General features: G+C 59.6%; 3 protein-coding genes and 1 pseudogene across 4 annotated transcripts; 2 read left to right on the top strand and 2 right to left on the bottom strand.

The window, feature by feature from the left end:
- The first annotated feature begins 316 nt into the window (after positions 1 to 316).
- On the top strand, positions 317 to 13,321 carry LRCH4 (leucine rich repeats and calponin homology domain containing 4). 2 transcript variants are annotated; one of them, XM_065892045.1, is made up of 18 exons: positions 317 to 559; positions 4,045 to 4,189; positions 4,338 to 4,464; positions 4,660 to 4,765; positions 8,429 to 8,565; positions 8,685 to 8,800; positions 8,941 to 9,040; positions 9,285 to 9,375; positions 9,472 to 9,548; positions 9,657 to 9,718; positions 9,826 to 9,942; positions 10,054 to 10,122; positions 10,216 to 10,319; positions 10,447 to 10,530; positions 10,753 to 10,838; positions 11,012 to 11,149; positions 11,242 to 11,319; positions 12,937 to 13,321. In XM_065892045.1, exons 1-18 carry the CDS (start codon positions 340 to 342, stop codon positions 13,039 to 13,041), a joined length of 1,962 nt encoding a protein of 653 aa, XP_065748117.1. In that variant the 5' UTR covers positions 317 to 339; the 3' UTR covers positions 13,042 to 13,321. The 2 variants fall into 2 exon arrangements, with proteins under 2 accessions (XP_065748117.1, XP_065748116.1); XM_065892044.1 differs by lacking the exon at positions 12,937 to 13,321 and adding an exon at positions 11,953 to 12,150 and having other exon boundaries at positions 340 to 559.
- LOC136135100 (dihydrofolate reductase-like) lies at positions 7,267 to 7,671 on the bottom strand (annotated as a pseudogene).
- Positions 13,322 to 13,659: 338 nt separating the features above from the next.
- On the top strand, positions 13,660 to 15,097 carry SAP25 (Sin3A associated protein 25). The gene is made up of 6 exons (XM_065892356.1): positions 13,660 to 13,805; positions 14,012 to 14,112; positions 14,201 to 14,307; positions 14,403 to 14,550; positions 14,627 to 14,721; positions 14,804 to 15,097. The coding sequence occupies exons 1-6, from the start codon at positions 13,660 to 13,662 to the stop codon at positions 15,095 to 15,097; spliced, it is 891 nt and encodes a 296-aa protein (XP_065748428.1).
- Positions 15,098 to 15,636: 539 nt separating this feature from the next.
- LOC136134682 (insulin receptor substrate 1-like) lies at positions 15,637 to 17,910 on the bottom strand. Its single transcript, XM_065892355.1, has 3 exons — positions 17,424 to 17,910; positions 16,088 to 17,220; positions 15,637 to 15,699 (listed from the first exon to the last, which is right to left on the bottom strand). Exons 1-3 carry the CDS (start codon positions 17,908 to 17,910, stop codon positions 15,637 to 15,639), a joined length of 1,683 nt encoding a protein of 560 aa, XP_065748427.1.
- Between the last annotated feature and the right edge of the window lie 2,639 nt (positions 17,911 to 20,549).

The raw sequence follows: 20,549 nt of genomic DNA, 5'->3' as shown, positions 1-20,549 counted from the left end.
TCCCCGCCTCCTGATTGGACCTGATTGGCTCCATCTCCACTCCTAAGATTTGTGATTGGGTGCGGCTGCGCGGGGCGGGCCGGCCTGGAGAGTAGGCCGTTGGCGAGCACTCTATTCTAGTCCCCCTCCCTTCTCTCGCCTCTCTTCAGCGCCGGCGTCTCCACCCCGCCGGCAGGTTCTGATTAGCCACTTCCGACGCGTCTCGGGATCCCGATTGGTCCGTCGGGTCCCTGAGCCCGCTTCCTCCCCCTGGAAGCGACTACGGCGGCTCCGAGGAGGGGGAGGGCAAGGAGGGACGGCCGGTCCCGTCAGTCAGGCAGCGGGAGCCGCCGGGAGCGGATGGCGGCGGCGGTAGCGGCCTCACTCGCCGCCGGGGGTGAGGAGGCGGCGGCCACGACCTCCGTTCCAGGGTCTCCGGGTCTGCCCGGGAGCCGCAGTGCAGAGCGGGCTCTAGAGGAGGCCGTGGCCACCGGGACCCTGAACCTGTCTAACCGGCGTTTGAAGCACTTCCCCCGGGGCGCGGCCCGCAGCTACGACCTGTCAGACATCACCCAGGCTGGTGAGTGCACCCGGCTCCGAGCCCGGCCGGGACCCTCATTTACATAGCCCCGCCCCTCGCTTGTTTCTTCCCGGGCCCGGGAGTCTGGCCCGCCCCATCACCTGGCCGTCGGAGTTCTAGATTCTGCTGATTTGCATAAGTCTGCTACCACCCCCTCCCCACCTTAAGAACTACTAGACAATGAGCGCTTTTCTGGTTTGCACGGAACGCTCAGGAATCTCTGGCTGAGCGTCGTGAGCGCCCCCCTACCCCGCCCCGCTTCTCTTTATTTGCATATCTGCGCACCTGTAGAATGGTCCTGGCCCTCACCTGCTTGGCTCATTTGCGTGATCTCTTCAACCTCAGTTCTGATCGTTCCATAAAGCAGCCCTCACGAGCCCCCCCCCCCCATGACTCCTTTCTCTTTTTCCACTTAGTCTCCAACTCTTTCCCCTGTTCCACCAAAGATAAGAGCAGCCCCAGGCCCCCGCTTCCATGCGTTTGCCCCTGACAGCCCCAAGTTTCTGTTTCCTTTGATTGTAGTCCCGCCCCCTAAGGCCATAGACTCTCTCCATTCTTCCCCCAGCCAGCCTGTGGGAAAAAAGCAAATCTCCCACCTCCCCCAACTCTTTTCTCCGCGAGCTCTTCCTCCTATTATCCCTGACTCCTTTATCTGCGACTCCTCCTCCTTCTTGCGTGTGTGAGGTCACTGTGGAGCCTGTGATCTCACAGAGACCCTAGAATTCCCATCTCAGTTTCTGCTTTCCCCACGGGGGAGGGACTTGAGGCAGCTGCTGAAAGGAAGGAAATCTTATCTCCCAGCTAGGAGTGCTGGGAAGCTAGAGACGGTCCAACTGTCCTTCCTAGTCCCCCACCCATAGGATCCCTCTAATCATGCTCCCTCCACCCTGGTGTCTGTTGATGGTAGGGTGCAGGGACTCCACTGTGACAAGTGAGTCAGGCCTCAGCTGCTCAGGAGGCAAACTCTGACCTTAGGCTGGCAGCTGGGGGGTGGGGATTGGAAGAGGGGTGGAGGACTGCATTCCCAAAGCCCCACCCCAGCCGAGCCCAGGATGGGACTTGGGGCTGGATGAGAGTGTCCGCCTGATGACAGTGCCCTGGGACTGCACTGCCCCCCAGCAGGTGCCTGCTCACCTGCAAACACTCTAGTGGGCGCCGACGCACACTCTTTCCTCGACTGTTCTGGAGAGAACCAGTTGAAACCACTCCCCTTGTCTTGGGTTGCTAGGTAAACTCACTCGCCCACTCTTCGGCGAGTGAGTTCAGGGCAGCCGGGAGCCACTGCTGTCTCTCTCAGTCTCCCCGAGCCGCCTAACCCCCCAGCTCCAGACTGACCTCAGCAGCTGTGTGACACTTGCCGTCTGTTCGCTTTCCCCTCCCCCTTGCTTGTTTTTTGACAAAGACCAAATGTTATTCTTTACTTCCTTAGGGCTCTGTCTGTGTGAGTGGACTCCTGGGGAAAACTCCCGAGACCTCCCGGGCCCCCTCCCAGCTCCCACCCCCTCTCCGCCTCCTCCCCCAGCATTCCGGCTCAGGGTGCAGCCCGTCCTCCAGGGCAAGCGGGACAATCCCAGCTTCCTGAGAACCCCTCTCTACCCTGCTCTCCACGCAGGAATCCTCAGTCCTTTCAGGGCCCAGGTTCTAGGCCAGGTGGGTCTCTCTCGTCCAGAACTCTCTCCTCCGGCCCCTCTCCCCAGGCAGGGTGCCTGTAGCTTGGGGTGGAAAGAGGAAGTGACAGGAACCCAGTCTGTTGCCCATACCCTGCTCTCCACACTTCCTTGCCCGTCAACCCTGACGGACTAAAAACTTCAGCTCTGCTGACTGAATCTTGTGGAACCTCTCCTCCTGCTTCCGCAGCTCTTTCTGAACCAGCGTTTTCCTTGCACGTGTGCTGTGGCGCAGGTCCCTGCTGTCCCTTGGACTCGGTCCCCGGGCCCCGATAGGAGGATGAATCCTGAGGTGGGAGGAAGGGCTGCTCTCACAAAAGAGAAGTGCAGCTCGTTCTCTCGCAGACCGCATCCTGCGCCTCCCGTGCACCGCTCCTCCAGCCCCGCTCCCTTCCGCTCACCCGCTCTGAGCTTTTGCCCCCCGCTCCCTGGCCCACCCCAACACAGCTTGCCCTCCGCCCCCCTCACCCACATGCGCGTGCACACACGCATTTGTGGATGCAGAGGAAGCGGGCAGGTGGAGGGGGAGGGCGGGAGGGCTGCATCTCATCCTCCCACCCTCTCTGGAACTGTCTTCTCCTGTGACAGGTCTTTTTTCTGTGCACACCAGGGCTGGGAGCAGAGAGGGTTCCTGGGGCGTCAGGCTGTCGTCCGCCCTGGTAAATACAGGGCCCAGAGACAGAACCTGACAGGTTATTTCTACTTCATTTCCTGTCACAAGACTCATTTCCTTGGGGGATATAGCCCCGCTTCCCCTCCTCTCGGCTTTTGCTTGCGCCTCCGTGGAGAGGGCCCTCTAAGAAGCTCACCCAAGCTCTGTTCCCTGGGACTTCCCCAGCAGGCCCTGGGCCCCTCCCAATACAGGCTGGACAGAGGGAGCAGAGACCCGGGCTTGTAGCAGTCTAAGCAGTGAGAGCCTCCAGACTGGCAGGAACCCCGTACTGGACGCCTTGCACTGGTCTAGCAAGCCGCTGGTTGAGATAAAAGGATGGTAGTAGACCCTCCCGTCCTTTCCACCCTCTCCACTCCTCGCCCGTGCCCAAGACTCGAGGCAAAGGAGCTGGTCTGAAGTCCGGGTCAGCGAGAGAGGAAGTAGAAGCAGGCCTTTGAGAGTGGAAGAGGGCAGGAAGGAGGCCAGCTCTGAGGAAGGTGTGCCTGGGACTCCACCTCCCACCTCCGGCTTGGTCCACTTGCCTTTCCCTCCGGGTCCTTGGGAATCTGTGACTTCATAGTCCCTTGGACCTGGCTTGCTGATCCCAGGGACTGGTGAAAAACCAGTGGCCAGTGTCAGGTCTCTAGAGCCAGGCTGTAATAACCCTTGGTGGAAAATAGGTAGAGGTTGGGAGACAGGGCACCTAGGAGGGATGAGCTTTCTCGGTCGTGTCCCCCAGGGGTTGTTCATATTCTTACCTTGAACCTCCCAGCCCATCACCTTGCTAGTTCCTTTGGAGCACCAACCTTCTCCTATGACCTTTGCCTTCCACCTCTCCAGGCATCACAGAACAACAGAAACCACAAGAGTTATAGAATCCAGCCACCCTTACAGGATAGCCCTGCATTTGTGCGTTTGAAGATGGTGTTCATGGCTCGCCCCCCTCCCCCAAGTCTAGGCTTCTCCAGCCCAGAGACCCCAAGGCCTTTGCCTTCCCTTTGCCGCTCTGACTACGCTTGGAATGGGCTCCAGGTTACGGAAGGCTTTCTTCTCGCTCCAGAGGGTCCAGGTTTATAGGTCTGATTCCTTGGCTCTGGGGAAGTTCAAGGTCTTCCTGTCCAGGGCTGGGTCTTTGCAAGCTCTCCACTGACGCTTGCTTCCCCTAGACCTGTCCCGGAACCGGTTCCCCGAGGTGCCAGAGGCAGCGTGCCAGCTGGTGTCCCTGGAGGGTCTGAGCCTCTACCACAATTGTCTGAGATGCCTGAACCCAGCCTTGGGGAATCTCACAGCTCTCACCTACCTCAACCTCAGGTAGGGAGGCAGGGCCACTGCAGGGTAGGGGGTGGTCCTTCTCGGCCCCAAGTACCAGTGAACGGCACCCTGAATGACCCTCCCAGTGAGCCTGAAAGGACAGCGCCATGCCTGGAGGGTGAGCCCACTGCCCTCCTCCCTCCCACAGCCGAAACCAGCTGTCATCGCTGCCGCCCTACATCTGCCAGCTGCCCCTGCGAGTACTCATTGTCAGCAACAACAAACTGGGGGCCCTGCCTCCCGACATCAGCGCCCTGGGAAGCCTGCGGCAGCTCGTGAGGATGGGGAGCAGGGTGACAAGAGGGACTGATGAGCCAGGCACTAGGGACCTCTGGGGGGCGGGGGAGCGCAGGAAAAGGAGGGATGCACCCTAGGGGAAAAGCCGAGACTAAAGCAGGCGGCCAGGTCCAGGAGGTAGTTTCTGATGCTCGGGGTCTGTGGCTCCTTCCCTACTTCTTTCCTCATTCTAGGATGTGAGCAGCAATGAGTTGCCATCTCTCCCAGCGGAGCTGTGTGGCCTCCCTTCCCTGCGGGATCTAAATGTTCGCAGGAACCAGCTCAGCGCCCTGCCTGATGGTGAGGAAAAGGAAGCCCTGGAGGGGTGTGTGTCTGTGTGTGTGTCTGTGTCTGTGTATCTACCTTGGAGGAGTCACAGACAAGGAATCTTCAAGGAAAAATAATGCCTTAGTTGCCCAGGGTTTTGCAATGCATGAGACATGCTGTAAATTTTCTTTGCTCTTGACCAGCAACCCTCTGAGGCTGGCAAAGCATGGGTTATTAGCCGTGCTTGACAAATCTGGGGAAGGGTACAGGAAGGGGAGTCGTGAGTGCATCGGCACCCTGTAGAATTTCACAGTCAAGAGGAGCCCTCAAGGTCACCCAGTGTCACCATTTAGCGCCCACGAAGCTCTCAAAGCCTGAGTCAGGTGAGGTCCTGTGCTGCCTCCCCAGAGATTCTGAGCCAGTGAGCTGGAGCTCAGGCAACCCCATTTTAATGGGCTAATTGTGATGCACCCGACACTTGATAGCCCTTGCTGCAAAGCAGGCACACCTTCCTTTATTCAGCCAGCATTGTTGTGTGTGTGTGTTTCCTGTGTTTTAGGTGGGGAACAGGTAGATGTGAGTGATGTCACTCAGATCTGGGGCCAACTCTTAAGATTTAATGGCTCAATGGGGAGAGACAAGCAGAGGGAAGCGCTAGAACAGGAAACTTGGAAACTTAGCGCAGTAGGGGCTAGAGGGAGCCGTGTGGCTCTGCTCAGGGACCTGGGGAAGGCCTCAGTCAGCCCAGAGGTGCAGCAGGAGCTGACCTTTGAAGGAGAGTTCTCCATCCTTCTGCAACCCAGGCAGAAGCAACCCTGTGTGTAAAGCACGGAGGTCCAGCACAGACGTGGTTAGAAAGGCAAGCCAAGGCTAGGTGGGAAGGCTGGGGCCATGCTACCCATGGTTTTGAAGAACAAGAGAGGGGAGTCAGGTGGCCATCCATTTTCTCTAGGCTCCCCCCCCCCCCCCCGACTCCTTCTTTCCTTCTGAGACAGTAGGGGTACAAATAAGCATTTGATCACGGCTCTCTCTGGGCCGTAAAAGAGACCCCAGCAAAATGCCCTGGGGGCCCAGAGGAAGGAGCAATAAATTCCAACCTAGTGTTTAGAAAGATGTCATAGAAGAAATGACCCTTGAGCTGAACCTTGAAAGATGCGTGGACAGAAAAATGGGGTTCTCCTACCTGAGCAGACAGCATGTGGAGAGGCCCAGAACACAGGGGGTTGTCTGATGTGGTGTGAGGGTGGGCAGCAAGGTGCGAGACATGGGTGGAGCCAGATCATGAACTCTTTAACCAGGGAGGGGTGCTTGACCAGAGAGCAGTGATTTTTTTCTTTTTTTTTTTCTTTTTCCCCATACATGAACATTTATTAAACATTTTTGAGTATTATACACAATTTCTTTCTTTTACTTAGCAATTTTTGGCATTTTCCTGTCAGTACTTCATTCTTTTTAACTGCTGTAGACGTTACATTTTATAGACATATTGGTTAGTTATTTCTTATTAATCAACATTTGGGCTGTTTCCAAGTTTGAAAAAAAAAAGTTGCAACAAATACTCTTGGGTCCATTTCTTTGTTCAGGATTAATTTCTAGAAGTGGAAGTTCTGGGTCCAAACCCAGAATATTTTGAATTTTAATTGATGTTGCTAACTTACACTCTAAAAAGGTTGTACCAATTTATAAGGCAGAAAATGCTTTTTGTTTGTTTTTTTGGATACTTAATCTGAATCTTTGCTAACGTGTTGGGTAAAACGTGTTTTAATTTTCATTTTTTAATTCTGTGAAGTTTAGTTTCTAACTTGCTAATTTTGGTTTCTAGCAATATTCATTCTCAATTTATTAGCTCTTTGAATTTTTAATTTTAGCCATTATGCTTGATATTAGATTATTCTTTTTTGTAAAGAGCAGCCAATTCTTGTTCTATCATTGTAACATCCCATACAATCTTACTGAAGATCAGAAACAAAGTTTTTTAAGGTCTCAGACCTTCTCCTTTAACCACCAAAAAGGTAGTCTTGTACCTGCCTCTTTACTATCCCTGTGGAATATCCTGGATTTTTCAACTTACTGACTCCTGGTCTGAGTGAAGAGAATTTTTTTCAGAAGTGTGATATAAAGTAATTCACAGTCCCTCTTTTGATCTGATTCTAATAACTGAATGCTAGCTCTTCTGTTTATAATCCATTTCTGACCTTGCACCCATCTGCCTAGCTCCTAGCTCTGTGGGCTCTGGTTTCAGCTCACGCTGCCGGGGCGCTCTCCCACTTCGGGCTGTCTTGGTAGACGTTCTGCCCCAGGCAGGTGCTGCTCACCTATTCTCGACTCTTGGTGGACATTCAGGAAGTTACAGCAAGAAATGTTTCACAGATGGTATCTGATACAGTCTAGTTAAGATTAATGGGGAATAAAAGTACTTTGCTTAGAAATAATTATCCACAGATCTAAAGTCAACAAAAGTCTCTACAACAAAAAAAACATAATTTTTTCGGGGGGAGGAGGAGGCTTGAAATAGATCAGAAAACACTTTCACATTAATTGTTCTTTTCATATACTTCAAAGTTGTACTTAATGCCTTTCTCCTCCTGGACATCAGAAGGAACATCTGGATATTCTGAGATAAGTTTATATTTTTCCAAATCAATTTCTGGAAAAAATGTGTCACTTTCAAATTCCTGCACGGTCCTTGTCACAAATACTGTAAGATGGCCTGGCTTGTTCGTGGCTTCCTTATAAACAGAACTGCCTCCCACTATCCGGACCATGTCCACTTTATTTGTTAATTCTGGTCGCTCAGTAAGTTTTAAGGCATCATCCAGACCTCTGGCAAGAAAATGAGCTCCCTGTGGAGGTTCCGTGAGTTCTCTACTGAGAACTATATTAATTCTGTCCTTTAAAGGTCAATTCTCTGGAATGGAGAACCAGGTTTTCCTACCCATAATCACCGAATTCTGTTTCCCTTCTACTGAAGAGGTTGTGGTCATTCTTTGGAAATACTTGTATTCGTTCCTGAGCGAGGGCCAGGGCAGGTCCCCGTTCTTGCTGATGCCCATGTTCTGGGACACAGTGATGATGCAGTGTAGCGGACGAACCGCGATAGCGGCAGAAAACACTTCCGAGCTAGCACGTCACACTGACACGGGGATTACCTGCCAGCTTGGCGTGAAATTTTTCAGAGCAGTGATTTTTATTCTTATGTGTCTCGGGGCACCACTAATCCAGCTGTGCCTTTCTGAGAAGTGGAGAAGGGTACCCTCTCCTGCGGGTGGGCCAGGGCTTGGCTAGTGGAGGCTGTACGGTCGCAGCAGCCCCTCTCCCTGTGCCTTTGTGCACGGTGCAGCCCGCTCACCCGCAGAAGCCCCGCCTGCAGATCCTGGAAGGCTTTTGAGCAACGCGGTGGCACAGCTTGGTTTGGGCCCTGTGACGGACACTTGAGAAGGAGGAAGTGGCGGTGGGGTGGGAGGACAAGGCGAGGGGAGGACAAGGCGAGGGAAGCACGTGGGGTGGGCAGCAGCCGAAGTTGGTCTGAGCGGGAAGAGGAGCAGGGAGGTGGGTCCTGGGGAGTGCCCTCAGCCAACCAGGGCGGAGGCGCGGCGGCCCCAGGGGTGACCCACTAGCCAGAGCAGGGGGCAGAGGAAGTGAGCACAAGGCCCCGCCCCGGGGCATGCTTCTAACTCTTCCCTCACCCACCGCCAGAGCTGGGAGACCTTCCTCTTGTCCGCCTGGATTTCTCCTGTAACCGTGTCTCCCGCATCCCGGTCTCCTTCTGCCGCCTCAGGCACCTGCAGGTCATTTTGCTGGACAGCAACCCCCTGCAAAGCCCGCCTGCCCAGGTGAGGACGGCCCGAGAATGGGCAGGAGTTGGGGGCACAGGTCCCTTCGGTAGCCAGGCAGGATCTGGGAGGCCCCCCTCTCTTCCCCTAACTACCCCCCCATGCGCCTCCACATCTAGATCTGCCTGAAGGGGAAACTTCACATCTTCAAGTATTTGTCAACAGAGGCTGGGCGGCGCGGGGGGTCTGCACTGGGGGACCTGGCCCCTTCCCGCCCCCCGAGTTTCAGCCCCTGGTAAGTTCCAAGTGGGAAGGAAGGAAGCCCCTGGATACTTAAACCCCTTCCTAGCACCAGGGACCCCATGGTTTCCGGAGGGCGGATGACGGGGTTGCTGCCCAGAATGGAGCTGACCAGCTCTCCCTGGCTGGCCCCAGCCCCGCTGAGGACTTGTTTCCGGGACGTCGGTATGACGGAGGGCTGGACTCAGGCTTCCACAGCGTTGACAGTGGCAGCAAGAGGTGGTCTGGAAATGAGGTAAGGGCCTCCTTTCCAAGGATCGTGGGGGATCTCAGCCCCAGGGGAGAACCTCTGAGCCGGGACCCTTCGCCTTCTACCTCTGAAGCTCAGAGTGACTGGTGATGCCTGGAGCCCTCTTCCTTCGCTCGCCCAAGAATCTCGCGGGGAAGGGCTGGCTCAGCAGCAGAGCCTGGGCCCGAACCCCACGGGCCCCGGGACTCCGGAGAGGCTGTCCCCTGCCCCTGCATTTCTGCATTTACAGTCAACTGATGAATTTTCCGAGTTGTCGTTCCGGATCTCAGAGCTGGCCCGGGAGCCTCGGGGACCCAGGGAGCGGCGGGAGGATGGCTCTGGTGTGTAGTGGGGTCACGGGCTAGGGGCCAGGGGGCGGGGCAGAGACGAGGGCCTAACGCCCGCATCGGCTCGCTGATGCGCACTGCTCTCTCCAGCTGACGGAGACCCTGAGCAGGTTGACTTCATCGACAGCCACGTCCCTGGGGAGGACGAAGAGCGAGGTGCTGGCGAGGTGAGGGGAGCCCGCGTCCACCTGTCCATCCACCATGAGAGAGCTGGAGGAGGGGAGCCAGTGTAGGCTCGGGGAACCCCCTCAGCCCCTCTGCTGTTCTTTCTTCAGGAGCAGCGGCCACCAGAATCGAGCCCTGTGACAGGGGATGGGGAGAGGGCACCAAGCAGCAGGTACCCGGAGCCACCTGAGGCGGCGCCTCCTCCCTTTACTGCATCGCCCTCCCTCCTGTCCTCTCCTCCGGCCCCGCTCCACCTCTCATGCTGCCTCTGCCCCGCAGGCGGGAGGAGCCGGCAGGGGAGGAGAGGCGGCGCCCAGACACCTTGCAGCTGTGGCAGGAGCGCGAGCGGCGGCAGCAGCAGCAGAGTGGAGTGTGGGGTTCCCCAAGGAAGGACAGGTGTGGGCGTGGGAGCAGCTGCCCTGGCGGTGAGGCCTCCTGAGCTTCCCTGCCTCTCGGGGTTGGCGGAGCCCCGCCTGGCACTGCTGACCCCACACCTTCATTTTCTAGTTTTCCGAAGCTGGGGGTCAGGGCTCCTGGCGGGGTTGCTGCCGCCTCGTCAGCTCAGGCCACCTACAAGTATGTGTCCTCCTGGACCCCGCCTCCCTCCGTCCTCGCCTTACACGCCCTTCCCCTGAGCCTCCCTTCGATTCCCCTTCTGTCTCTCCTCAGCGGCACGCCCAAGTCCAATGCCACCCAGCTGGGAGCTTCGGGGGGGCAGGGTGCTCCCGCCCCCGCCTCCACCTCCCAGGAGCCACTTCCTACAGCAGGACCAGGTGGGACGGCGGCACTGGGAGGAGGGTGCGGGCCTGTGTAGGTGAGGGGGGATTGAGACCTGGTGGCCTGAGGGAGGAGTAGGACACTGAGGGGATGCTTCTCCTGCCCCCTGGCTCCGGCCCCCAGCGACCGCACCTGCTCCCCGGCCGCTCAGCTCCATTCAGAGACCAAACAGCTTCCTCTTCCGTTCTTCCTCTCAGAGCAGCTCAGGTGGGTCTTCCCTCCTACCCAGTACCAACCCGGTGCTAATCCAGCACTAACCCCGGCGCTAGGGCCGTCCCTTCTGGCCTGGGAGTTCTCTGGTCAGTTGTCCCATTGTGTTGAAAATCCCACAAGCGCAGAGGCAGGTGATGTGGGTGCCAGACCCTGCGACCGGGCTGCAAAGTCGATGGTGCGTAGTGGAGGCGGCCCCACACCCTCCTCTCTCTCCAGGCCCTTCCTCACCAGACTCTGTCTTGAGACCTCGGCGATCCCCCCAGCTTTTGGACGAAAAGGAGGTGATGGCTCAGCTGCGCCAGGTATGAGAGGTGGGATCCGCGTGGGTGGAGCCTGGGCTCCGCGTGGTGCCTGGAGGTTCCCGGCTTCCCTCAACAGCCTTTTTGCCTACCCTGGTACCTCCCCTGAGACGGAAGGGGCAGGAGGGCATTCCCTGCTGACCCTGACCTCTACCCCTCCTTCCCCTGCCTCCCAGGTGCTTGAGTCCCAGCTGCAGCGGCCCCTACCCGAGGACCTGGCAGAGGCTCTAGCCAATGGGGTCATCCTCTGTCAGCTGGCCAACCAGCTGCGGCCCCGCTCCGTGCCCTTCATTCATGTGCCCTCACCTGCTGTGGTCAGTTGGGGCCCAGGCAGGAAATAGGGGTTGGGACGGGGCCTCCTGGGGCCTTCCCCTTACTCTCTTTTTCCTTTCTTACCCACCCCCAGCCAAAACTCAGTGCCCTCAAGTCTCGGAAGAATGTGGAGAGTTTCTTAGAAGCTTGTCGAAAAATGGGGGTGCCTGAGGTATGGGGGTGTGTTCTCAGGGGCGCAGGGCTGGTCTCTCCTATAAAGGGTGCAGTGTCCTGGGCTCAGCGGGGCACCCTGCGTGGATGGCAGGGTTCCATTCACGGGGCGTGTCTGCTTCTCAACAGGAAGCACATCTGCCAGCCCCTGTCCCGCACGTCTCCCCTGCATGCCTCCCTTCCTGCACTCCGCATGTTGACGTGGCTCTGGCCCTGGCACGCATGCCTCCCTTCCCGCACTCCGCATGTTGGCGTGGCTCTGGCCCTGGCACGCATGCCTCCCTTCCCGCACTCCGCATGCTGGCGTGGCTCTGGCCCTGGCACGCATGCCTCCATACCGCACTCCGCATGCTGGCGTGGCTCTGGCCCTGGCACGCATGCCTCCATACCGCACTCCGCATGCTGGCGTGGCTCTGGCCCTGGCACGCATGCCTCCCTTCCCGCACTCCGCATGCTGGCGTGGCTCTGGCCCTGGCACGCATGCCTCCCTTACCGCACTCCGCATGCTGGCGTGGCTCTGGCCCTGGCACGTGAGGGCAGGGGTGGGAAGGATTGTCCTGCTGCTGCTGCTGCTGCTGCTGCTGACGTCTTTTGTCCTTTGTCCTTGTCCATCTGTCCTACTCTCCCTTCCCAGGCTGACCTGTGCTCGCCCTCGGATCTCCTCCAGGGCACTGCCCAGGGGCTGTGGACCACCCTGGAGGCTGTGAAGCGGGCGGGGGGCAGGTACCCCCCGCCCCTCTGGCCCCCCTCTGGTCTGGGAGGCTTCATCCTCTTCTACGTGGTCCTCATGCTGCTGCTCTGTGTCATCTACACTCGGCTCCTGGGTTCCTAGGACCTGAAGTCACCCCTTCCCCTACTCCCTTGCCCTACTTCTATTTATAAGACTCCTGTGCAAACCCCCTTCCCCGCCGGTGGTGCCTTCAGCCCCTACCAAAGACACTAGTGAACCCCCCTCCCCTCATAAACACTGACCTCAGAGGCCCCACTCTGGTGCCCCCAGACCCTGGGCCCCCAGCCTCTGGCCACCCTCCTGTAGCCCCTCCCTATTCAGTGCTGATGGTGCCTTTTAAGTCCTCTCCCTGCCCTGCCCTCTGCTTCCCTAGAGGGTGGGTCTTAACCTTCCTCCTTGCACCATCCCCCCCCCCCAGCTGCTATAGGGGGCTAAATTATCTATATTTTGTAGAGAGAACTCTATATTTGTAGGGGATGCAGGGGCCCAGCCTGGGTCTCTGTCTCTTGTATAAATTGTACAGACTGTGGCTGCCTGTGTGTGTGTGTGTGTTTGCGTGTTTGCGTCTGCTCCTGCTGTGACGGGGGCCCATCCCTGGCCGTGTCTCCTGGGCTCTATGTGCCAGCTTGCCTACTCCAGCATTTCCCTCTGGAAATGGCAGGTCTGTCCTTCCCTCTGAGCCTTGGCCCCCTGTGTCATCTCCCTTCTGTTATCCTCTGGCAGCTTCCTTGCATCTCATTTGTCCCCAAGCCATGTCCAGGGTGCCCTTGACCCTTGCCTGCTACATTCTGTTAGCTTCCTTTGCCCAGGCTCCTTTAGGGTGTCTCCCACCCTACAGCTGAGAGGAGGAGGTGACAAGGGGAACTTAACCTGGGCCCCTCCCTGTAGGAGTCCCTGTGCCAGCCCCACCACATCCTGGAAGAGGAGGGGGCCCCGGGAAGGGGCCTCCCCTACATCGCTGCTGTCATCCATGCACTGCTGGAACGGCCTTAGGGGTTGAGGTCGGGGTGCAGGGGCCCGACCCGGCGGGAACCCCAGGAACAGAGAAGACAGCCACACCTGGGCTCTGCTCTCTAGTGAGGACTGGTGAGGGCGGCCTCGGGCCTGGCCCTGTGCCTCGGGCACCTGTCTGCCCGGGAGCTTGGAAGCAGGCTGGCCCAGCAAGGCGCGAGGCCGCCTCTGGGCGTGGTCGAGGGTCTGGGATGGAAGACTGGGGGCTGGGTGTCGTGTCACGTGCAATAAACGGAAGCCGGAAGCCCTCTAGGTTGCCCCTTAGCTGTGTGTGTGTGTGCCTGCGAACGAGAGCGGTGCGTGCCGGGGACGGTGTAGCCTCACACGTGCGGGCGCCGCAGTTCCCTCTGGCCGTTTTCACCCTTCCGTGCGCCCCCGCCGTCCGCGCCGCCAGGGGGCGCTCGCGGGCTCCCGGCGGGACCGTGCGCCACGTGGCCCGGAAACGCGCTGGACGCCTGCGCCGCGAAGCCTTGCGAGGTGGGCCGCAAGCTGGGCGCGCAGGGCAGCGCGGGCCGCTGAGGGAGGTTGCGCCCGAGTGGGAGCCGGGAGGTGCCAGGCGGGCGGCGCGGGGCCCTGACCTGCCCTCTCCGTGGACGCGGCATGTTGCCCTGGACCCCCCGGCGGTGGGGCGCGGGCGAGGAGCAGGCGCCCGAGGAACAAGGCCCCTCGGCGGGCAGCGACCCCGGCCAGGCCTGGGACTCTGGAGAGGAAGCCCTGCGGGAGCCAAGAACAACCCCACAGGACAGGTGAGGGGCGCTGCCAGCGGCATTTGGGCAAAACCCGCGGGGGCCCACAGTGTGAGATCTCAGTTGTCCCTAGTAGTGAAGAAAGGGTATGATCAGTCTCCCCGCACCGGGCACCCTTGGCCCGGCCTTGGAAGTATTCAGACTTGGAGCAGGGAGGTGATTGCGGGAGGCTGTGACCGAAGCATCTCAGTACCGCCCCTTCCCAGTCCTCAGCCCTGGTTCCGAAGGCCTTCCTGGACCCGGAAAGAGCAGCAGCTGCCTCGGCCGCCCCCAGGCCTGGCTGCCGAGCGGTCACCGGGAACCCCAGGTAGGTACAGGGTCCTGATATCTTTACCCCCAAGACCCTTTTACCGACTCCTGAGCCGATTTTAATCTCCAGTCCTCCCCCTGCCCAGTTCCCCTACCCCCCCAGATGACCTGGGAGGTGGCCCCGTCAAGGATGACCCTGCTGGCGCCACAGGACCCCAACTGTGAAGCTAAACCGGGACCTCAGCTGGTGTGGGTGAGTTGGGGGTACCTGTGGCACCAGCCTCGGGTGGGGCAGGGATGCCTTGGGAGGGGGCTGAAGCTCCAGGAATCTTTCCCATCCCTCCACAGGGGCTCAGCTGTGAGTCAGGCACCTCCTTCTCAGGCCGGACCTTGCGCCATCCCTCATTCTGCCCTGTGTACGAGGCAGCCTCAGGCAGAGGCCTCAGGCCCAGTCTAGCAGGACGTCAGAGTGGAGAGCAGGTGCCCAGGGATGCAGGTATGGCCCTTGGTTCCCTCAGGCTCCGCGGAGAACCAGTGCAGCGCTGGCCACCCTAGCAGCTTCTCCTCCCCAGGGTTCCCGGTGACGTGCTGTGAAGACGTCTTTCTTTCTGACCATCTGCCCTGTGGGCAGCGTGTTCCCCTGTACCTGTCTCAGGCCCGTCAGCAGGTGAGCGCTCTTCGTGCCCTGGCCTCACCCCAGCCTTCACGCAGGGCTCGGGGGGAGACCCTTGCCTCTCCTTTCTCCTCAGGTGATGGGCTCTCTGAAGCTGCTGCTCCCACCCCCAGTCATGTCCCCCAGGGTCCTCCCCGCTCCATCCTCTGGCTGCTCCACCGCCTGGCTCAGTGGGCCTGAGCTGATCGCCCTCACTGGCCTCCTGCAGATGAGCCAGGGGGAGCCAAGACCCAGCTCCCCGGGGGCTCCCATGCCCCCTGCTGGCCCCCCAGACCCTGCCTCTGACCACCCAGGTGCCAGTGGTGGCCAGAGCTGTTCTCACTGCATGGACCCATCTCTCCCACGGGCCCCAGACAGCCAAGGTCCATAGCCCCTCTGGGGGAGAGTGGGCCCCTTACTTCCCCAGGCAGGTTCTGTTGACAATAAACAGTGTTGGTTTGCAAACAGGCTCCTTGTGGCAGATAGCAGAGTGGGGCGAGGAGGCAGGGATAGGGTCTCTTCTTCCACCACGGCTTTGATTGCTCTCCCCTCAGATTCTTGTTACTCATTTCCCTTACAGTCAGGCAGGGGAATCCATGGACCTAGACTTTTCCAGGCTCACCCAGCAGGGAAACTTTAATGGGGGTGGGGTGCACAGTATAGACCCCTAGACTAGATTAAGTATATTAGAAGCAAGGACTCCATCAGTTCTGCCAGGCCCGAGAGAAGGAGAATTGTGTGAGCACATAGCTGGTGTTGGGAGAGGCAAAGTAGGGGGTAGGGTGTGTCATCACTTTGGGAAGGCACCTAGTGTAAGATACCTGTTGCTCTCATCCTTCTTGCTCTGGGGTCCCAGGAGTTCAGCCGACACCAGGCAAACACAGCAGGTGTGTGTGGGGGGGGAGGGGGAGATCTCTGTCTTCGTGGTCGTCATTGGAGGCAGGGTGTGGGGCCAAGGCTGACTTGAGACTCTGGAGCGATGCTGCAGGAACTCTGTGGGGAAACAGAGGGTCAGGGCTTTGGCTGAGAAGGTCCAGAAATTTGTAGGGGTTTTGTTTTAAGGGGGGAAGAGTTCTAGAATTTTCTCCCTTAAAAGAATCCAACTTCTTGGGGAACCTCCTCCCGAAGACTTCACAGGCGCCACAGTTGGAAGGGGCGGAGCCCTTAGGCAGCCCGTCCTAAGGGGCAGCTCAGCGCTTCTGCTGGTCACACGTCCTAGGGGACATCTGGGCTGTAGAGCCTCTCCATCGGGCGGAAGGGGATTGTGGGGTTTAGCAGGGTGGGCAGGAAGGCATTCTTAACTTTGCCCTTTTTTCTTTCTCCATTCCCGTCTGTCTCTCCATCCATCACCTATACCCAGGGGCCACGGGGGTCTCCTCACCGGGGCCTCCCCGAGGTTCTGGAACTCGATGTGTGCGTAGCTGTGTGGGCGGTGCCTGGCCCCGGGGGCGTCGCCTCGCACCTCCAGGGGAGGGACCAGGTCCAGGTCTACATAGTTGAGGCCGCTGTCAGGGGGCTCGGGGATGTCAGTGCCCATTCCTATGTAGTCGGCGGCCGCGTACACAATGCACACGTACTCCCCGGCTAACTCTGACGGCGGCTGCAAGCAGCGCTGAGCCCCTGCGGGTCCCCAGTCGTCTCCCACGCCTAGATGAGGGCCTTGGAGCCCGGGTCCAGGCTCCCCAGCCCCAGGCCTGTAGGAAAGAGGCAAGAAGCTCGAGGAAAAGGACCGTGGTGCACAGAGGCTCATGGACACATATTCAGTGACCCCTCCATCCTGGAGCAGCTGGTGGGAAGTGGCTTTGGCTGAGGCAGGAAGGTCCGGGGTTGCCATCACCACGTAGCCACTGGTTTGGCCACCCCCCATGGGCTCGTAGTCACTCCTGGCTCCCTTGGTTATGTAGACCCCGCCCAGCTCCAGCCCCTCGGGGTGTGAGGCTGCTGCCCCCGGCCTGGCCAGGGTCTTGAGGGTTGCTTGCTCGCTTCTCTCACTCAGGCGTCCCAGACGGTACAGGCCGCTTGATTGGGCCGCAGAGGCTGGGGTCTCATAAGATCGAGGGACAGAGGGTGTGGAGGCACTTCTCGGGGGCTTTCTTGGCAGTGGCTCAGCCCTGCCAGCAGCACCACTGTCCCCGATTCGTTTCATGGCGGTCAGGACAGTCTCGTGAATGCTTTGGGCCACGACGGTGTCGGGCGCCTGCAGCCACAGCTCCCCGGGACCCGTGGGTGCCGAGCGGCCAAGCTCCAGGAAGAAGAAAGCGTCGGCATGGCCACAGCGGCGCACGCTGAGCAGGGACAAGCGCAGGGCCGGCGGCGGAGATGGCCGGGAGGCCCTGGAGCTTCTGCCCCCGGGCTTCCGCAGCAGGCTCAGTACCCCGGAACCCAGGCACAGGCAGTAGTCGCCGCTGCCCAGGCCTCGTGCCCGCCCCAGCCCCTTGGGCCGCAGCGTCACGGGCCAGACGTCCTGAAACGGAGCGAGGATCCAGGCCCCAGCGTCCTCGTGGGAGTCGGGACCTGGAGAGACAATGGTCTGGTGATAGGGGATCCCGGGCCGGCAGGCTGGATTCACTGTGGCCCGGGAACTGAAAACGTGTAAACCCTTCACGTTTGGTCTTGATTTCGGAGACCTGGGGAAGGGACAGACTATGGATAAACCAAATTCACGATCATCCACCTCCCCCACCCCCACCCCCACCCCCTCCCGGCTCGGGCCTCACCGGCGGCGGCGGCGGCGCGCGCCTGGAGCAGGGCGCTGTACCACGCCTGCTGCTCCGCCTCGCTGGCCGCCGCCACGCCCAGGCTGCGGTCGCGCGTGTACAGGACGATCAGGTGTCGCTGACGCGCGTCCACGCGCTTACTGATGGTGCACGCGCCCTCCAGGCTCACGCTGAACTTGGGCGGCGCTCGGCCGGCGCGGAACTTCTTCTCGCTCTCGTAACACTCGAGGCGCTGCGGGTAGGCGCGGAGCACAAAGAAGCGGCGGCGCTGGGACTTCTGCTTCCGCAGGTGGCCGCAGAGCCGCACATCAGCCGGGCAGGCCCAGGGCCGCGGCGGACCCAGGGCCATGTCGGCCGACTCGAACTCCGGGGTCGTCGTGGGGCCTCCGGGCTTCATCCCGGACCCAAAGCAGTAAAGTGTCCGGAGCAGGGGCTGGGACGGCGGAGGTGGGGTAGACGCAGCGGCCCCCGGAGAAGGGGGCGGCATCCTGACAGGCGACCACCCGTCTTGATGCCCAGCGTCTTTCCCCCGACTCCCGACTTGAAGTTTGGGGCAGGGGGTCCGCACCGTGTGGCTGCCCGGTGGCCTGAGACACCCGAGCCTCCGACAGACTCTGAGGCTTGACCCCTGCGCCTCCCGTCGCCTCCTCTCCTGTCCTCTCCCCTCCCTCCCAGCGCGGATCGAGCCGAAGTCCCCACCCCTGCGAGGTTAACCCTTGCGCGCCCCGGAGCTGGACGCCGGGCGGTGGGAGTGGAGTGTGAGTGGGGAAATCCAGGAGAGGCGGCCTCCACCTCACCCCATCCCGTGTCCTGGGACTGGGCTTTTGCAGGGGCGGGGGTGGGGTGGCGTATCTACTGGTCTGAGCTGCCGGCCGGCCGAGAAAGCGGCGAGGTGAGGCGAGTGTGCGTGGAGCCACGTCTGTGGTGACCGCGCTGGTGGCGTCTGCAGTCCTAGAGGTGAGCGGGCCACTGAGCCGGGCCACCCTTACAGTGGCACCCCCTTCCGGCCTCTGCCACTCCCCACTCGGAATGGTGTCTCCTCTTCCCACCCAGGAGTGGCTCTGTTCTCTGCCTTCCCAAGTAATCCCAGGAGCCAGGGCTACGGAGCACTGGCCTATGCTGATCTTGGAGGAGATGGAGGTTCAGTTTCTCTGCGGGGTTGGGGCCATAGGAGGTGTCTTGGGGTAAGTTAACTTCTGGATCGGTCCCTGTGCACAGACCATACCCACCAGGGTTCCAGTCAAGTGGCACTGAAGGAGAGCCAGTAGAGGAAGAGACTCTCTCTCAGGGGCACTGCCCTCTTGCTGCACCATTGCCCTCAGCCCCTTCTCACCACATCTGTTCAAAAATAACGCTGCCTAGGCCAGCTGAAGGCTCTGATCACAGAAGTGCAGACTCTCTGCACTGGCGGAGGTACCCTTTGCCCCTTGCATCCCGGGAGGCTTGAAATGGGGTTGGGATTCAGACGTTTTTACACCCCACTTCTGATCCTTCCAAGGACCACTGACTCACGTTGGGGGCGATGGCGCCGGTCAGTGCACACTCTGTGAGACAAACCGGTAGTTGACACATGGGTGGGGGCCTTAGAGGACCTTATGATTTCACTGTCACGGCAAGTAGGACACCTACAGTGGAGGATCTGAGGATTTGGGAGAGGGCAGCTGTGGCCCCTATTAAAGATGGTATTTGGGGAGGAGCGCCTTCAGGTGAGTTAGGAGCTGTACCAGGAGTACTGAGGCAAGGCCACTTGGTTCTTTTTCTCCGGCTAGTCCAAGGGCCAGGAAAGCCTGAGTAGGAAGGGCTGGGCTTCCCACCCCGGCTCCTCCACTTCCCAGGCGTGGGAGGAAGGGGTTGGTCTATGAGCTGGAATACTGGAAAAGCCAACAGTGCGTGCGGTGTGCAGGAAGGCTCAGATTCTTGAACGCCCTTTAAGGGTCATGCTGAAAGTGTGATGCAGGGCACCACCTGGCATCATGAGGATGGGCATCTGGCCAGCAGGCAGCAGCGCCCAGGTTCTGCTCCAGGTGCCCGCCCACCCCCACCCCGGTCAGCCAAAGCCTCTCCAAGGTGCCAGAGAGGTGGCGGCAGCTCAGGTGGTGCACGTGGGCCAGCGGCAGCCTCCACCGTTGATGGGTGTTGGCCAGGGAGAGGCAGGTATGTGAGAGATCCTGAAGTGGACACCAGAAGTATATTCAAGGTCATAGCCTCCAGTGTGGCCTCAACATATGCGCCATGGAGAAGTGGCAGGGACACAAAAGACATCTGCAGGCCTTTCCCCTTCCTAGTTTTGGTGCTGCCTTGAGGAGCAGGGCACCCATGGGGGCCACGTACCTGCTGTGCTCCTGCCTGGAGCCTTACTCCCCAGGTTTGATTTGAAGCTACGCACAGGAGGGTCTCTTCACATCTGCTCCTTCCCGCTCCCCACCAACCAGTCCACCTTGGAGCACCCCAGTCCTTGCGAAATCACAGCCGCTGTCACAGAGACCAGCTCCAGACGGCCTTGTGTCATTGAACCCCTAAGTGCTGGGTAAAGATAAAGCAGGAAGCAGCAGGGATTGGAGCACCTGGGCCCTGGACAAGCAAACCTGGTCGAGTGGGTTGGTAATCAATGCCAGGTGATTTAGCCTGCTGGGTACCAGGAAAAGCCTGGAGCCAAACGACTGACTTAATCAGTTGCCCTGGCAACAACATTGCCCTTGGCTCTACCCAGACAAGATTGATTTGAGCCTGTTGCCCTGGTAACTCGTGTTGCTCCCCCGGGACAGGAAGTAACAGAACTTCAGCTCTGTTGGGTGAGAACACCTGAGGAGGTCCACCTGTGCATCCCACTGCCAGGTGCAGGGCAGCAGTGGGATGGGCTCTCCACATTCTAAGTGCCTATGGAAGACTCTTGTTACCAAAGGGGAGCCCCCAGGAAGGAAGCTGGGGCACTAGGGCCAGGCTCTTCCCGTGTGCCCCTCTCTCCTCCCTCCAGGTTCTCACTCCTCTGGAGGGGTCTGCAGGGACAGCGCCAGCCCCTTCCTCCATCGGAGAGCTTGACAGAGGTCCTGGGCACTGGCTCCTGCTTCCTCACCCGCAGAGGCAGCCGCCAGTGACCTGCTGAAGGCTGGGATCAAGCCAGAGGAC

The sequence above is a fragment of the Phocoena phocoena genome, chromosome 15 (assembly GCF_963924675.1).
Source record: "Phocoena phocoena chromosome 15, mPhoPho1.1, whole genome shotgun sequence".
In the NCBI taxonomy this organism is placed as follows: domain Eukaryota; kingdom Metazoa; phylum Chordata; class Mammalia; order Artiodactyla; family Phocoenidae; genus Phocoena; species Phocoena phocoena.
Note: the sequence above shows the minus strand (reverse complement) of the source record. Positions and strands in the feature narration are given on the sequence as shown.

What these genes read in the sequence shown, in the direction of transcription:
- LRCH4 (XM_065892044.1), top strand. Translation starts at nt 340, where the DNA reads ATGGCGGCGGCGGTAGCGGCCTCACTCGCCGCCGGGGGTGAGGAGGCG. An exon ending in TTCCTCTCAGAGCAGCTCAG is followed by an intron (nt 10,531 to 10,752) that starts GTGGGTCTTCCC and finishes CTCTCTCTCCAG; the next exon opens with GCCCTTCCTCACCAGACTCT. An exon ending in ATGTGCCCTCACCTGCTGTG is followed by an intron (nt 11,150 to 11,241) that starts GTCAGTTGGGGC and finishes ACCCACCCCCAG; the next exon opens with CCAAAACTCAGTGCCCTCAA.
- SAP25 (XM_065892356.1), top strand. Translation starts at nt 13,660, where the DNA reads ATGTTGCCCTGGACCCCCCGGCGGTGGGGCGCGGGCGAGGAGCAGGCG. An exon ending in AGAACAACCCCACAGGACAG is followed by an intron (nt 13,806 to 14,011) that starts GTGAGGGGCGCT and finishes GCCCCTTCCCAG; the next exon opens with TCCTCAGCCCTGGTTCCGAA. An exon ending in CGGGACCTCAGCTGGTGTGG is followed by an intron (nt 14,308 to 14,402) that starts GTGAGTTGGGGG and finishes ATCCCTCCACAG; the next exon opens with GGGCTCAGCTGTGAGTCAGG.
- LOC136134682 (XM_065892355.1), bottom strand. Translation starts at nt 17,910, where the DNA reads ATGCCGCCCCCTTCTCCGGGGGCCGCTGCGTCTACCCCACCTCCGCCG. An exon ending in GCGCGCCGCCGCCGCCGCCG is followed by an intron (nt 17,221 to 17,423) that starts GTGAGGCCCGAG and finishes TTGTCTCTCCAG; the next exon opens with GTCCCGACTCCCACGAGGAC. An exon ending in AGAACCTCGGGGAGGCCCCG is followed by an intron (nt 15,700 to 16,087) that starts GTGAGGAGACCC and finishes GTTTCCCCACAG; the next exon opens with AGTTCCTGCAGCATCGCTCC.